The 17,500-nt window shown below is 39.8% G+C and overlaps 1 protein-coding gene across 10 annotated transcripts in view; it reads right to left on the bottom strand.

Annotated features, from left to right (window-relative positions):
* The window catches only part of LOC123501032 (patatin-like phospholipase domain-containing protein 2), a 50,468-nt gene that overhangs the window by 15,520 nt on the left and 17,448 nt on the right, over positions 1–17,500 (bottom strand). For 4 of the 10 annotated variants that reach the window (XM_045249598.1, XM_045249599.1, XM_045249589.1 and 1 more), the window contains exons 2-8: positions 14,679–14,791; positions 13,174–13,293; positions 11,188–11,379; positions 7,219–7,407; positions 3,022–3,219; positions 2,691–2,780; positions 854–1,029 (exon numbers count right to left, since the gene is read on the bottom strand). In XM_045249598.1, the coding sequence (XP_045105533.1) occupies positions 854–1,029; positions 2,691–2,780; positions 3,022–3,219; positions 7,219–7,407; positions 11,188–11,379; positions 13,174–13,293; positions 14,679–14,791 (1,078 nt within the window). Of the gene's footprint in view, positions 1–853; positions 1,030–2,690; positions 2,781–3,021; positions 3,220–7,218; positions 7,408–9,319; positions 9,509–11,187; positions 11,380–13,173; positions 13,294–14,678; positions 14,792–17,500 lie in introns of all 10 variants that reach the window. The other 6 variants (XM_045249592.1, XM_045249593.1, XM_045249594.1 and 3 more) reach the window with 4 other exon arrangements.

The raw sequence follows: 17,500 nt of genomic DNA, 5'->3' as shown, positions 1-17,500 counted from the left end.
TAGGGACAGAGGGCTGGATAGATATGGGTTGGGGAGGGATAGGGACAGAGGTGGACAGATGGGTTAGAGACAGTGGGGATGGATAGGTACTCAGGGAACACAGGGGTCAATATTCGTGTGATTGATGGGTACAAAACATGGGTAAACACTTAGATAACACACACACACACACACACACACACATATATGGAAAACACACACACACAATCAAACACACACCAAAGAAATGGACTTAAACACACACACACACACACACACACACATACAAAACACACACCTTAGCAATGGACACACAAACACACACAGATAAACAAACCAAACACACACCAGAAAAATACTTAAAACACACACACACAAGGGTAAGCAAACAAACACACTCACGCACAAACAAAACACACGAATAAACAAACACTCAAACATAGAACAAACACAGATAAACAAACCCAATAACCTGAGAGGGCCAAGGTTTGAATCCTAGGCGAGGCAACAGGGGTGACCTTTAAGTGTAGCCTCTGTGTCACCTACCACCACTGTGACCCTTGCTGACCCTTGCTGACCTGGTGTGTGGTGTGTGTGTGTGGTGTGTGTCTACATAAAGGTCCCTCACTTTTTATGACCCGCAGGCAACCGTAGACACATAACACACCTGACAGACAAACAAACACAGATAAACACAAATAAGTAAACACAGGTAAACAAACACACAGGCAAACATATAAACAGAGATAAACAAGTAACAGATGCAAACACAAACAATAAACAAAAAAAAGCAAACAATTAACACAAATAAAACACAGACACACACAGCCACACATCTGAGAAACACGAAAGCCACACAGACAGAGATACACACCTGAGGAAGGCGGAGTAGGCGATGTCCATGGGCAGCACGTAGGGGAGGGTGAGGACAGACAGCAGCTTCATGGACTTGTGCTTAAAGACCCAATTCATGAGACCCTCGTTGGCTGAAGTGATCGCGTCCTGCAGGATGGACCCCACCGCCTCAGGGAGCTGGTCCAGGATCGCCTCCTGTTGGGGATGTGGTGGTGGTGATGAAGTGAAGATGGTTGTGGGGATGGTAGTAGTAGTAGTAGTAGTAGTAGTAGTAGTAGTAGTAGTAGTAGAGGAGGAGGAGGAGGAGGAGGAGGAGGAGGAGGAGGAGGAGGAGGAGGAGGAGGAGGAGGAGGAGGAGGAGGAGGAGGAGGAAAAGAAGAAGAAGAAGAAGAAGAAGAACAAGAACAAGAACAAGAACAAGAAGAACAAGAACAAGAACAAGAACAAGAACAAGAAGAAGAACAAGAAGAACAAGAACAAGAACAAGAACAAGAACAAGAACAAGAAGAAGAAAAAAAGAAGAAAAAGAAAAAGAAAAAGAAGGACAGAAGAAGAAGAAAAAAAGGAGGAGGAGGAGGAGGAGGAGGAGGAGAGGAGGAGGAGGAGATAAGGAAGAAAAAGGAGGAGGTTGAGAAGGAGACACACTTGTGAAGTCAGAGGCATGAAGCGTGAGACTCATTCATTTCACCTCCATCTCAGACTCACACACATCGCCTCGAAAAACTCACAAACTTACAAACATTTCCCAAATATTCTTTTCAACATGATATTTTCCGAGACAAACTGTAAAGCCGAATTTAGCGGATAATAAAACGTCCCTTTCCTTCAGTTTGCAAGACTTCACCTGACTGGTCGATTACAGACAACCACCAATCGATATACATAAATTCTAGGACTGACAGCTAGAAGGGACAATGTCAAAAACTGGCCAATTGTTGATAAGCACACAACTAAACTAGAAATTCATCAGTCCCTCAGTGCTATAATGGCCAATGTCGTCCATGCATCCGGGGAGCTACACTGGCACACTGGCGCTCGTTTGTTGTCATTACCTCATAGTTAAGGTGCAGTGGAACCATGTGTGATGGAGGAGGACGAGGAGGAGGAGATTGTGAAGAAAGAGAAGGTGGAGGTGATAGAGGAGGAGGAAGAGGAGATTGAGAAGAAAAAGAAGGTGGATGTGATGGAGGAGGAGGAGGAGGAAGAAGAGATTGAGAAGAAAGGGAAGGTGGAGGTGATGGAGGAGGAGGAGGAGACTGTGAAGAAAGAGAAGGTGGATGTGATGGAGGAGGAGGAGGAGAAGATTGTGAAGAAAGAGAAGGTGGAGGTGATGGAGGAGGAGGAGGAGAAGATTGTGAAGAAAAAGAAAGTGGATGTGATGGAGGAGGAAGAGGAGAAGATTGTGAAGAAAAAGAAGGTGGAGGTGATGGAGGAGGAGGAAGAGGAGATTGAGAAGAAAGAGAAGGTGGAGGTGATGGAGGAGGAGGAGAAGAAGATTGTGAAGAAAGAGAAGGTGCAGGTGATGGAGGAGGAGGAGGAGGAGATTGTGAAGAAAGAGAAGGTGGAGAACTGGAGGTGGAGGTGGAGGGGATGGAAGATGTAAAGAAGGAGATGGAAGAAGTGGAGGAAGCGGTAATAAAAAGGTGGAGGAGGAGGAAGTGAAGGAAGAAAAGAAAATCCAAGCTACAGATGAATTAAGATCACATTTTTTTCTTCTTTCTTTCTTTCTTTTCATCTTGTTTATTGTTATTATGGAGTACATTTACATAGGAGGCTCAACATTTACGTTACTGCTCGCTCGCTCGCTCTCTCTCTCTCTCTCTCTCTCTCTCTCTCTCTCTCTCTCTCTCTCTCACCTTGCGTTGCTGCTTACAGTCAATACAGTTGTCGTCTGGGCCGTGGAAGTGGTCAACCCGCACCAACTCCCGCGCCTCCTCACGTGATTCCTGCCGGTGCACAGAACACACACCACTGTTATTACCACCACCACCACCACTATGCTACTACTGCTGTTGCTACTACTACTACTACTACTACTACTACTACTACTACTACTACTACTACTACTACTAATAATAATAATAATAATAATAATGCAAATACTAATACTACTCTACTGCTACTACAACCACACACACACACACACACACACACACACACACACACACACACACACACACCACTTACGGTCAAATTGAAGCTGGACTGCACCGCGAGACACCTGGTACAATTAATAAGGTTGTTTCTCTGCAGGAAGTCAAGGGCATCGTTGAACCCTTGCTGGCACATCTTACTCAACACCTCGGGGGGCGGCGGGAAGAGAATGCGCGCGAAACGGTACAGATTCTCTTTACTTAACTCAATACTCGTGTTCGCCAGATTCACCTGTGGGAAAGAGGTGTGTAGGAAGGTGTTAAAAGGTGTTGAGAGGGTGTTTAATGGTGTTTCATTGCGTTAAAAGGTGTTGGGATGTGTTTAAAGATATTAGATTGAACTGAAAGGTGTTAAGAGAGTGTTTAAAGGTGTCAGATTACGTTAAAAGGTGTTGGGATGTGTTTAAAGATATTAGATTGAACTGAAAGGTGTTACGAGAGTGTTTAAAGGTATCAGATTACGTTAAAAGGTGTTGGGATGTGTTTAAAGGTGACAGATTGTGTTATAAGGTGTTGGGTGTGTTAAAAGGTGTCAAATTGCGTTGAAAGGTGTTGGGGGCTCTTTTAGTGTTAGACTGTGTTTAAAGTTTAAGATTATACTCAAAGGAAATGAAATCTATCACTTTCTGTATATCATCATTATCAACACAATATACTAAAAAAGATCAATTAATTACTGTTCTCCCTTTGAAAGCAAAATAAACAGCAACAATTATTAATCCACATCATAAACTGACACATAGCTAACACTGAATCTGGGTGATGCACCTTTACAAAATGGACAACATGAAGTAGGTGATGCATCCTGACAAACACAACACCAACACAACCACTGCAATACTCACGGGTCGGCGGCGCCAGTCACCTTACAGCTAGAGAAGCGGTCATTAATATCTGCGGTCAGGGAAAGCACAACAAGGAGAAACAAAAGCGAATATCACACAACAGTACATTGGGAAGGTGTTTGGATGTCTACACACACACACACACACACACACACACACACACACACACACACACACACACACGGTCTCAATGTTATGTTAGTAGAAGCAAAGCGCATTATTTGTTATTTATTAGTAGTAGTCTATGTACATAATGGAGAGAGAGAGAGAGAGAGAGAGAGAGAGAGAGAGAGAGAGAGAGAGAGAGAGAGAGAGAGAGAGAGAGAGAGAGAGAGAGAGAGAGAGAGAGAGAGAGAACGTGGAAACAGTCATTGGAAAGTCCCGGTCATAGAGATAGCAGGAACTAATCACTGTTATTTCCAACTTGTCGACATTTCAGATAATAGTGATGATGATAATAATAATGACAATAATAATAATAATAATAATAATAATAATAATAATAATAATAATAATAATAATAATAATAATAGTAATAATAATAATAATCAATGAAAACAGCAAGAAGTTGAACAAGATACAACACTTGGCGCGGTATCCAAAATGTCGACATCGATGTAGTGAGTACCTATAGTGAGGTTAATGATTTTAGGCACGTACCTCTTCACTTTTACCACGATGAATATAAAAATGAAATAAATAAATAAATAAATAAATAAAAATAGGTAAAAAAAAAACGAAAATGATAGAAAAAAAAAAAAAGTGTATAGAAAAAAAGAAGGAAATGAAAAAGAGAAGAAGAAAGAGAAGTATAAAGAAGAAAAGGAAGGAAAGAGAAAGGAGAAGGGAGAGAGAAGAAAGAGAATTGTAAAGAAAGCGAAAGAAAGAAAAGAGAAGGAAAAGAAAAGGAGAAGAAAGTAAAGAAAAAAAATCATCAAAGAAAGAAAAAAAGAAGGAAAAGAGAAAGAGTAGAAAGAGAAGAGTAAAGAAAGTAAAGAAGAAAATGAAAGGAAGAACAGGAAGAGAAAGAGAAGAAGAAAACGAAAGAAAGAAAAGAAGGAAAAAAAAGAAAGTAGAAAGTGTAAAAAGAAAGAAAAGAAAAAAGAAGAGAAGTCAAGAAAACAAAGAATGAAAAAATGAAAAGAAAGAAGAAAGAAGAAAAAAAAAAAAAGAAAAGGAAAAGAGAAGAATGAGAAAAGTAAAAAAAAAGGAAGAAAAGAAAGAGAAGAAAGACAAGAGTAGAGGAGAAAACAAAGAAAGAAAAGAAAGAAAAGGAAAAGAAGAAAATGATAAATGTAAAGAAACCAAAAAAAAAAAAGGAAAAGGAAAAGAAAGAAGAGAGAAGTAAAATAAAAAACAAAAGAAGAAAAGAAGAAAAGAAAAAGAAAAAAAAAAGAAATGCAAATATGAAACCAAAAAAGAAAACAAAGAGAAAAGGAAAAGAAAATAAGAGTAAAAATTAGCAAGCAAAGGAAGAAAAGAAGAAAAGAAAAAGAGAAGAGGAAGAAAAGGAGGAGTGTAGCCTAATAGAGGATGGGATGTGGGAACTGGAGCAGCGATGTCTGTTAATTGCCACTATCACCCTAAATGACGACACTCCACCATGAAAAACAGACATAACACCGCACAATTATAAAGATTACACTGTTTTTCTTGCGAGGAACAGATAACACCAACAACATGGCCTGACTCATCTCAAGAACACACACACACACACACACACACACGGATGATAACGGTGTGTGTGTGTGTTTTTCGACATATAAAAATCACTACTACAACATATATTATTACTACTACTACAACAACAACAACTACTATTACTACAACTACTACTACTACTACCACCACGATCAAAACACCACAATAATGAAGAATTAACAACAACACCACTATCATTACTACATCATCACTGCCACCACCACCACCACCACCACCAGCGTCACGGCCACAGCTTAAGTGACACAATAATCGACACCCACAGGTACACCACGCCCCCAGCCCTCCACTACTACTCCCCTGACAAGCCTATCCATACACTCCCCCTACACTCCCATACACCCTTCACATCCTTCCTGCTAATACTGTTTTCTTGTACTTCTATCCTTATTTCTCATTCACCTAGTCTTGGCCTCACCTTTACAAGTATCAATAGGTACAGTCTTGACCCCTTCAGTACTGGGACACATTTTTACCTTGAAGTTTGTGTGCGATTAGATAATTTTATTGACATTAGGAAGTGTCTATGGAGGTCAGAAGGTTAATGGCCACAGTCTTCACTATTCTACTCCTCTACATAAGTTTCTGAAGTTGTATAAAATCAGCAAATAATAATCAGGGTGAATATGAAAACGCGCCATGGTACTGAAGGTGTTAAGGGAGTTACTCTAAGACAAGGATATTAACTACATTGACTTATACATGTGTCACGCGGCTCGTCCCCACCACCGCCTGACTGTCATTGCGTGTTTGTGTACATCATCTATTTCTACAGACTAACTTCACTATCCTTGTCTCACTTCACATAATCCAACAAAGCCTAGCCTAACCTACACAAACTTATCTTTCCTAACCTAACTAACATGCCCTCAATAAACTTAACCTAATGTGATGTAATTTAATCAAGCCTAGCCTTACTTCCACCCAACCTACCTAACGCAGACCTTCACCTTCCCAAACGTAACCCAACCCCAGTCTAACCTAACCCAACCTTCCCTAACCTAACCTTACCGAACTTTATCTAACCTAACCTAACTCTACCTAACCCAATCTAACACAACCTAACTTTAACTCTCTTCTCTTACCTATTCTTCTTTCTTCCTCCCTCCCTTCTTTAACATTCTCTTTCTTCCCTTTCCTTCTTTAACCTCCTCCTCTCTTCTCTTCCTTCCCTAATCTTCTCCTTCTTCTCTCTTCTCTTTCCTAATCTTCTCCTCTCTTCCCTTTCCTTTCCTAATCTTCTCTCTCTCTCTCTCTCTCTCTCTCTCTCTCTCTCTCTCTCTCTCCTTTCCTATACTCGTTACCTCTTCCCTTCTTTATCCTAACCTTCTTCTCTCTTCTCTTCTCATCCCTACTCTTCTTCTCTCTTTTTTCCCTTTCCTTCCCTAACATTCTCCTTCTCCTCTCTTCTCTTCCCTTTCCTAACCTTCTCCTCTCTTCTCTCTACCCTATCCTTCCTTTCTTCCTCTTCCTTTCCCTTTTTAACCTTCTTCTCCTCTTCCCTTCCCTTCTTTATCCTATTCTTCTCTCTTCCCTTCCCGTAACCCAACATAACCCAAACTAATCTAACCTAACCTAGCCTAACCTAACCTAATCTAACCTAACCTCACTTTCCCTCACCTCACCTCACCTCACCCCTCCCCGCTAGTGGTCGTGGCGTGCCGTACCGTGACGAGCCCCGTGGTGGTATCCTTGGGGCAGATGTCGCTCTCTCCGCAGAAGGGGCTGACGGTAACGGTGCCATGGTCCACCTCCGGCAAGTTATTGGTAAACCCGCCATCCACGTACCGCACCCCACGCACCCTCGGACACGCCCACCCGCTGAAGCCAGGGATGAAGGCAGAACAGAGCAGCCCCTGGGGGTGTGTGGGCGTGGTGAAGGATTGGTGTGTGTGTGTGTGTGTGTGTGTGTGTGTGTGTGTGTTTGTGTGTTTTCCTTCTATTTCTCCTTCTTCTCCGTCTTCCTTCTCCTTAACACCTCCGTTTCCCATCCCCCCCTCCCCTCTCCTCCCCTTCCCCCTCCCTTTCCTTTCCCACGTTCCCAGGTTCAAGACACAGCAGGAAGAAAACGGAATAATATAAATAAATAAATAAATAAATAAATAAGTAAATAAATAAATAAATAAGTTGTAATAGAGATACATGATGTCATTTTTCTTACACAGTAGTAGTAGTAGTAGTAGTAGTAGTAGTAGTAGTAGTAGTAGTAGTAGTAGTAGTAGTAGTAGTAGTAGTAGTAATGGGACGTACCATCAATATACTATCTATCTACTTTACATATATCTATCTAACTACTACTAATACACTATCAGTTTCAGTGTAGGTCAAGTCTCTCTCTCTCTCTCTCTCTCTCTCTCTCTCTCTCTCTCTCTCTCTCTGCAACCAGGCGACACAACACTACGCCAGCTCTTGTAACCAAAGCGTCAGCCACAGCAACGGGGTGACATTACGGTGACAGGCAGCAAGGGCCGGGGAGGGACGCGGAGAACAAGGCTATACACTGTCTCCAGACGCACGCTAATATACACGCGGGAAACACACGCCAGGGAATACGGGAATATGTACAAATGAATAAAGAAGTTGATAAATAAGCCAGAACACTGATATCTGTCTACGAATGATAATGATAATGTAGATATGATAAATAGATTAAAACCCTATTAACCCTTTCAGTACTGAGACATTTTTACTGAGTTTTTGGTAATATTAGACGATTTTATTGACATTAGGAAGGGTTTATGGAGGTCAGAAGATTAACAGCCAGAGTCTTCACTATTTTAATCCCCCACATGAGTTTCTGAAGCTGTATATCACCAAATAGTAAGCAGAGTGAATATGGAAACGCGTCACGGTACTGAACTGGTTAAAGAGAGGAATAATGATAGTAATGATAATAATGATAAGGATATGATAATAGTGATGTTAATTCTTACATTTCTCATCATCATTATTTTGTTATCATTTTCCTTCTTAATCTCCCTTACTGTGATTTTAATTATTTCTTATCTATCATTCGAGGCTTATTGAAAAACTCCCTTACTCCTTCAATACGACTACGATGGAATCAGCTGGTATCAAGTCGCCATATACAAGGGAAAACTACTATAATGACAACAGTAGTGACAATAATAGTAGCAATAGTTATAAAGGTTGACGATACTGCAACAATGATAGCAATAATAGTACTAGCAGTAATAGTGAATGCTGACTGCCGTAACAAAAAGTATTAATAGTAGCAGTAGTAATAGTGGATGCTGATAGTACCGCAACAATAATAGTAATAATAGTAATAGTAGTAGTAATGTTGACAGTACCACACAAATGATAAGAGTAATAATAGCAGCAGTAGCTAATAGTGAATGCTGATAGTACAGCAATAATAGTAGTAGTAATAGCAAATGCTGACAGTACGGCAACGTTAATAATAGTAATAATAGTAGCAGTACTCGTGAAAGTTAATAGTACTACAACAATAATAATAGTAGCAGCAGTAATAGTGAATGTTGGCAGTACGGCATCAATAATAGTAGCAGTAATAGTGAATGTTAACAGTACCGCATCAATAATAGTAGCAGTAGTAATAGTGAATGTTAACAGTACCGCATCAATAATAGTAGCAGTAATAGTGAATGTTAACAGTACTGCAGCAATAATAGTAGCAGTAATAGTGAATGTTGGCAGTACGGCAGCAATAATAGTAGCAGTAATAGTGAATGTTAACAGTACTGCATCAATAATAGTAGCAGTAATAGTGAATGTTAACAATACCGCGAGTGAGATGTGCCTGTTATCCCTGGGGCAGATGTCGCTGTGGCCGGCGAAGGGGCTGACGCAGATGGTGTGTGGGTCCAGCATGGGCAGGTTATCGCTCAGCACGCCATCCAGGTAACGCACGCCGCGGAAAACAGGAGGCACCCACCCGCTGAACCCTGGCACGAACGACGAGCAACACAGTGCCTAACCGTGCGTGTGCGTGCGTGCGTTCGTATGCGTGCGTTAGTTGTGGAGACAAATATTCCTTTAGTACTTTTTTTATATAGTAGTTTTCACGTTTTTTTTTTTTTTTTCTTTTAATATTTTCTTATTCTTTGCCTTTTTTCCTGCGTGTTTTCAGTTTAATAGGCAAAATATTTCGTTTCTTTCTTTTTTCGTTTTTTTTTAACGCTTTCAGAAATTCACCAAAACAAAAATAATAACAATAATAATAATAATAATAATAATAATAATAATAATAATAAATGTCAAAATAAACCCAAATTATCTGAAAATGGGCAGAGAGAGAGAGAGAGAGAGAGAGAGAGAGAGAGAGAGAGAGAGAGAGAGAGAGAGGAGGAGGGGAGGAATGGTTATTAGGCAATCAAAACGCGCTCTGTAAATTCAAAGGTTAGTAAGAAGCGCGGTGATTGGTTGGCGGCAAAACAAAAGCCAAACATGCTGCGCTGAAACAAACAAAAGAGACTCGACGTGCGCCATGCTGAGAGAGAGAGAGAGAGAGAGAGAGAGAGAGAGAGAGAGAGAGAGAGAGAGATGTCAATTATGGGAAAGAAGTTAAAAAAGAAAAGGAAAGCAAACGAAATAGATAAAAAAAAAAAATTAAAAGGACAGATATAGAAGAACATTAAATAAAAAAAAACGAAAATAGAAAAAAGGGAGAAAAGAAATGAAAAATGAGGAAACCAAGAAAAAAAAACGAAAATAAGGAAAAGGAAGAAAATGACAGAAATCCTGAATATCAAATAAATTAATAAGAAGAAGAAAAGGAAAGAAAATGAGACGAAAAATGCAAAAAACAAGAAAAAGAAACAAGAATAATATTAAATGAAAGAGAATAACAACAAGAAATATATTAAAGAAAGGAAGACGAAACAAATGCAAAAAAAACAAAGAAGGAAAAAGAGAGACAACAAAGAACAATATATGAAAGAGAAAAAGAACAAAGAAAAGAAAAACAACAAAAACACACAAAAACCAAGAAAATAAGACTCGAGAGAGACACAAGACGAACTAAAGGAGCCGAAACCGAAACCGCGAACGAGGAGAGACGCGGCAAAGTAAGTCGACGTTCCAACACAGCCCACCACCACACCACAGCAGAATATAATTATAGAAGGAAATATTACACCACAATTACTTCTTGACAACCTAAGAATACAAGAGAAGGAGTAAAGAGTGTCCAAGCAAGTCGACGTTCCAACACAGCTCACCACCACACCACAGCAGAATATAATAAAAGAGAATATTATACAATTACTTTTTGACAATTTAAGGAGGCGAGGGAAGGATTAAAGGGAGGAAGAAAGTCAGCGGATGAACTTGATAGACACAGATTAAGCAGAAAGATAAGAAACATGTGTCGATTATATTTGACAATTTAAGGATACGAGAGAAGGAAATAGACAAATAGTGCATGACAAGTGGAAGTAGTAGTAGTAGTAGTAGTAGTAGTAGTAGTAGTAGTAGTAGTAGTAGGTGTAAAATAAAACAAAACTAACGACATGCGCTGATTCAAAGACCGAAACAGCCAACCTGACCTGACATGAGACAAAACGCTAACCCTTTCAATACTGGGTCACATCTGCAAGTCAAATTTCCAACCCACCACCACAACACAGCACAGCATCACAGCACCACAGCACCTGCAGCACGGGAGGGCCTGAGGAATCCCTGGGGCAGATGTCGCTCTCCCCGCAGAAGGGGCTGACGGTGACAGTGTGGGGGTCCAGACAAGGCAGGTTATCGCTAAAGCCTCCATCAGCGTAGCGAACCCCGCGGAAGGTTACCGGCGCCCACCCACTGAACCCCGGAATGAACGCCGAGCACAGAATAGCCTAGAGAGGAGCGACGGTTCATTGGAGGTTCACTGCGGGGGTTCACTAGGGTTCACTAAAGGTTCTCCGGGATTTTCTGGGGTTTCAAGGTTTTTTTTACTGGGGTTTACTGTCAGGGGTGGTTCTGGGGATGGGGTTCACCTGTGGGAGGGTTCTCTGGGGTATTTACTGGGGTTCACTAACAGGGGTGGTTCTGGTTGTGTTACTGGGGTGTTTTGGTGGGATTTACTGGGGTTTACTGGGGTTTACTTAGGGATAGTGGTTCTGAGGCGTGTTACTGGGGTTTACTGGGGTATTCACTGGGGTTTACTAAGGGGTGGTGGTTCTGGGGCATGTTACTGGGGTTTTGGTGGGATTTACTGGGGTTTTGGTAGGGTTTACTGGGGTTTGGAGGGGTTTAGTGAGGTTTACTGGGGTTTTGGTAGCATCTATTGAGTTTGGTGGTGTTTACTGGTGTTTACTGAGGTTGACTAAGGGGGAGTTGCTCTGGGGAGGAGGAGGAGGAGGAGGAGGAGGAGGAGGAGGAGGGGGAGGAGAAGAAGGAGGAGGAGGAGGAGGAGGAGGGGGAATGAATACTGTCATCATCATCACTAACTCTTTCACCACCAGCACTATCTTATCACCACCACCACCACCACCACCACCACCTATTGCGTCACCATCACCATTATGTAACGCAAAAAGTGACGACATACACACACACACACACACACACAAATAATAATAATAATAATAATAATAATAATAATAATAATAATAATAATAATAATAATAATAATAATAACAGCAACAAAGATAGGAGTAGTAGTAGTAGTAGTAGTAGTAGTAGTAGTAGTAGTAGTAGTAGTAAATGAAGAAGAAGAAGATCAGAAACACACAGAAAGAGAATGAACAATAAACAAAAGCAAATAAATAAATCCATCAATAAAAAAATAAATAGAAAAACTAAAAATAGACAATAGAAATAAAAATATAAGTCATTCAAATAGTCACAGTTGAATATAGCGATTATAATAAATAGCTTTCAATACAACAAAATATCAATAGAAACATTAACAAATAGTACACAGAGAGAATAATAGTATAAAATAGTAACACAATTAATAGTGAACACATAGTAATGACAGTAGTAGTAAAGATCAATAATATAATGGCGTAATTAATATAGAAATGGTAGTAATAGTGACCATTAGTATAAATAATAATAATAATAATAATAATAATAATAATAATAATAATAATAATAGTGATGTAATTAATAGAATAACAAATAATGAGAAGAGATAAGTAGCATAATAAGAGGTGTAGGTAAGAAATAGTCGCCAAAATAACAAACTGGCAACCCTGTGTAGTTTGAGCAAAGGAGTCATCGTACTTAGGTAAAAAAAATTATCGTACTCTGACTTATTTCTTCACTACCACCACCACCACCACCACCACCACCACCAATTATCATCATCTAATATTATGTCCTTATCTCTCTCTCTCTCTCTCTCTCTCTCTCTCTCTCTCTCTCTCTCTCTCTCTCGTAGATACATTTCCATCCCTGCAACTATTTTAAACCATAATTTTCATCATGTTAATCCTTTCTCTCTCTGTCTCTCTCTCTCTTTCTCTCTCACTCACTCAACACCCCTCCCCCCCCTCTAGCATCACCATTTTCTTTAAGTCTCCCCCCGTACCCTCAGAAAGAAAACGCGCGTCAGGAGTACGATAATTGTCAAGGGAAAGGAGAATGGGGAGTGGCGGGAAGGAGGAAGGAGGAAGGAGGAAGGAGGAAGGAAGGCAGCTCACCTGGATCAGCTCCTCGCGGGTGTTGAACTGTGAGAGTAGGATGTTCTTGCCGTCACTCACTCGCGTCACAGAGATGAACAGTTTCCCGCTTACAATTCGGTGCGCGTCATCTGGCAACACCTGGCAATGGAAGACAAGTACGGTTTTTATTAATTCTATATATTTTTCTTATCTTATTAGTTGGTTTTCATTTTTATTTTATATTGTTTTTTTTATGTTGACAATTTTCATTATTTTTTTGTTTATTTATTTATTTTGTTAGTTTTAGGAATGTTTTTCTGATGTTAGCGTTCATAATTTGTGTGTGTTTTTTTTTCTTGAAGTTTATCATATTAATCTGTATATTGTTTTTATTATTACTATTATCATCTCTCTCATCTTTCAATTCTTATCTAAAAATACTATCATCTACAAATTATTATTTTTTTTTTCTTTCAAATATAAATGTCGTCTTCTTTATTTCCGGCGAGATATTTCAAGACACCGAGAGAATAATAGTATAATAGTAATAAAAATAATGATACTACTACTACTACTACTACTACTACTACTACTACTAACAACACGAACAGAGGAGGAAAGAGAAGAGGAGGAACAACACTACGAATCTAAACCTAACCATCTTCTTCCTCTTCCTCCTCCTCCTCCTCCTTACCCTTGTTCCTCCTCCTCTTCCTCCTCCTCCTCCTCCTCAATCTTTTTCTTTTTCTTCCTCCTCCTTTATTTCTTCGTCCTCTTCCTTCTCTTCACTCGTGTTCTTCCTTCCTCCTCCTCCTCCTCCTCCTCTTCTTCTTCTTCTCCTCCTCCTCCTCCTCCTCTTTCATACCCTTCTTCCTCCTCCTCCTTTTCTTCTCTGCGTCACCTTCGTTCCTTCTCCTCTTTATCTTATTATTCCTTCTTCCTCCTCCTTCTCCTCCTCCTCACCTTTATTTCTTCGTCTTCCTCCTTCTCCCTTGTTTTTATATTCTTCCTCCTCCTCCTCCTCCTCTTTTTTCTTCTTCTTCTTCTTCCTCCTCCTCACCCTTCTTCCTCCTCCTCCACCTCAAACTTTTTCTTCTCCCTCCTCCTCCACCTCCTCTTCTTCTCCTCTGCCTCACCCTTGTTCCTCCTCCTCCTCCTCCTCCTCCTCCTCTCATTTACTCAACTCTTTAATCCTCCTCCTCCTCCTCTTCCTTTTGTCTCTAATCTCCTCCTCCTCCTCCTCCTCCTCCTCCTCCTGTGACCTTAAGCTGATCCCCCGGGCCCTGTGACCTATAACTTGACCTCCTGGGCTGACCTGACCTTCCCATCTGACCTCAACTGGTAATTCAAAGCCTGGAGGAGGAGGAGGAGGAGGAGAAAGGGAGGAAGGAAGGAGGAGGAAGAAAAGAGAAAGAAAGAAAAGGAATAGGAAAATCATAAATAAATAAATAAATGAGGAGAAAACGGTCCCAAATCAAAACATACCAAAGAAAACGTGACATTTTTAAGGGACACTAACTTAAATGAACGCCCCCTTGACTCACACTTAGAAGTCCCTCTCGTAGCAGCTTCTCCACGTTGAAGGTCGGACTGAAGGGCCCCAGTGTGTGCTTCCTCGCCTCCGTCGCCGTCTTGAGCACTGATGAGGTGATGGTGCCTGGTGGGGAGGAGAAAAATTAGGTTATTATACTTGTTTGTACTAATATTTAACCCCCTCAATACTGGGACACATTTTTACCCTGAGATTTGTGTACGATTAGACCATTTTATTTACACAAGGAAGGGTCTACGGAGGTCAGAAGATTAATGGCCACAGTCTTCAGTATTCTAATCACCCACATGAGTTTCTGAAGCTGTATAAAATCACCAAATAGTAAGAAGAATGAATATGGAAACGCGTCGAGAGGTTAACCTGATCATTTTTACCCAACATACAGCAGCGCACAACAGTGAAGGCACATTACGAGTAGATTAATCATTGTTTAATTAGTGTGATGTGAAGAATAGAGAAAACAAATCAGTGAAACGTTAGAGTTGATAATATTTGATGATAAACAAAAAGGAAACACGACAACAACTAAACCTCCATATAAATAGGGTGTGATGCTCGAAAGCTCATAGAAAACGGGTGATTCAATCGTATATGTAGCTTTCAATCCCCTTTATTTCACCTATCCGTTGCTGATCCCCTTATTATTGCCTTGATTCCCTCGACGCTACATTGTGAAGGGGGGTTAGAGATGAATACAAATAGGAGTAAGTGATGAGTCAATTTGTATACCTATTGTGTTATCTGGGCATTGAAAACTTATAAACAGGATGTGATGGTGTGTGTGTGTGTGTGTGTGTGTGTGTGTGTGTGTGTGTGTGTGTGTGTGTAAGGAAAGGGTATTCAATGGTGTATATAATTTTCAATACCATTAGTCTCTCCCCTTGGTATTTCTTTTTCGACATTTGAGTCTTGTAAACTTGTAAACAGGATGTGGAGAGAGAGAGAGAGAGAGAGAGAGAGAGAGAGAGAGAGAGAGAGAGAGAGAGAGAGAGAGAGAGAGAGAGAGAGAGAGATAAGGGTATTCTATCGTTTATACAACTTTCAATATCTCAACCTTAGTGTTTTTCCTTTTTTTATCTATTCATCTATTTCATTTATCTATTTTTTACATTACACTCTACACAAACACTAGACACACTTAAGACGCGGAAATAAAAGGGAATTAAATCCTTCATACAGTTTCCAACACCTTAATTCAGAGATATTGGGGATTTAATGCTTCTGTTTACACTTTCTTTCTTCGTTTATACAGATATGAGCGCCATCTGACCTTACCAAACCTTACCTCATAGTCACAAACGCCTTTCCTTCTCACTACGACAGTTTTTAAAGGCCACAAACAACTATCAAGGTTTTCAAGACAGTTTCTCCTTTCAGTAAACCAGAAATGTTGCCAATCTATCACCAGAACTATTAAAAAAAAATATTCTTAATCCCTTCAGTACAGGGACACATTTTTTACCTTGAGATTTATGTACGATTAGACCATTTTATTGACATTAGGAAGGGTTTATGAAAGTGAGAAGATTAGTGGCCACAGTCTTCACTATTTTAATCCCCTCATGAGTTTCTGAAGCTGTGTAAAATCAGCAAATAGTAAGCAGAATGAATATTGAAACGCGTCACGGTACTGAAGGGTTAAAAACAGGAGAATCTTTGGAAGGAAGTGATGGTGAGAGAATTAAACCTTTCAGAATACGCTCCCCTCCCCCTACAAATAAAGAAAAAAAATGCAGCCTACCACCTTGTTAGTTACAGGCTTACTCTGACCTTGTACTACCTAACCTTGCCAGGCCACACCGGGTCAGGGGTCAGAAGAGGACTGGCCTATCTCTATCTCTATCTCTCTCTATTGGCCAAGGAAATGATCAACCGTACTTTTTCTTCTTTTCTTTTCTTCTTTATTATTTTCTTTCCTTCTTTCTTTCTTTGTGTTTTTTCTATACGACAATTAGAAATCAAAGTGCATTAGACGATTTATAGATGCATTAGGAAGGGTCTATGGAGGGAAAAGGATTAATGGTCAGTCTTTACTATTTCAACCCGCCCCCCCAACATAAGTTTCCGAAACCGTATGAAACTACCAGATAGTTAGCAGAATGGATAGGAAAACGCGGCATGGTGTTGAAGAGGTTGATGGAATAGTAGGCAAAGAGACAACTTAAACACGCGAGGATGATATGAAGTGTTGCAGTGAAGGAAGTTTTAAAGTAATAAGATTTCTAGACGACAAATGAAGGAGGGAAAGCGTATAGGTGTTCGAAATAAATAAATAATAATAATAATGGTAGATGAATAGAATAATGGTTAGGTAAAAAGATAAAGTGTTGCAGTGAAGGAAGATTTTAAAGTAATAAGATTTCTAGACAAATGAAGGAGGGGAAGCGTATAGGTGTTTGAAATAAATAAATAATAATAATAATAATGGTAGATGAATAGAATAATGGTTAGGTAAAAAGATAAAGTGTTGCAGTGATGGAAGTTTTTAAAGTAATAAGATTTCTAGACGACAAATGAAGGAGGGAAAGCGTATAGGTGTTTGAAATAAATAAATAATAATAATAATAATGGTAGATGAATAGAATAATGGTTAGGTAAAAAGATAAAGTGTTGCAGTGAAGGAAGATTTTAAAGTAATAAGATTTCTAGACGACAAATGAAGGAGGGGAAGCGTATAGGTGTTTGAAATAAATAAATAATAATAATAATGGTAGATGAATAGAATAATGGTTAGGTAAAAAGATAAAGTGTTGCAGTGAAGGAAGATTTTAAAGTAATAAGATTTCTAGACCACAAATGAAGAAATGAAGGAGG

Source organism: Portunus trituberculatus, chromosome 8 (assembly GCF_017591435.1).
Source record: "Portunus trituberculatus isolate SZX2019 chromosome 8, ASM1759143v1, whole genome shotgun sequence".
Taxonomy (NCBI): Eukaryota; Metazoa; Arthropoda; class Malacostraca; order Decapoda; family Portunidae; genus Portunus; species Portunus trituberculatus.
Note: the sequence above shows the minus strand (reverse complement) of the source record. Positions and strands in the feature narration are given on the sequence as shown.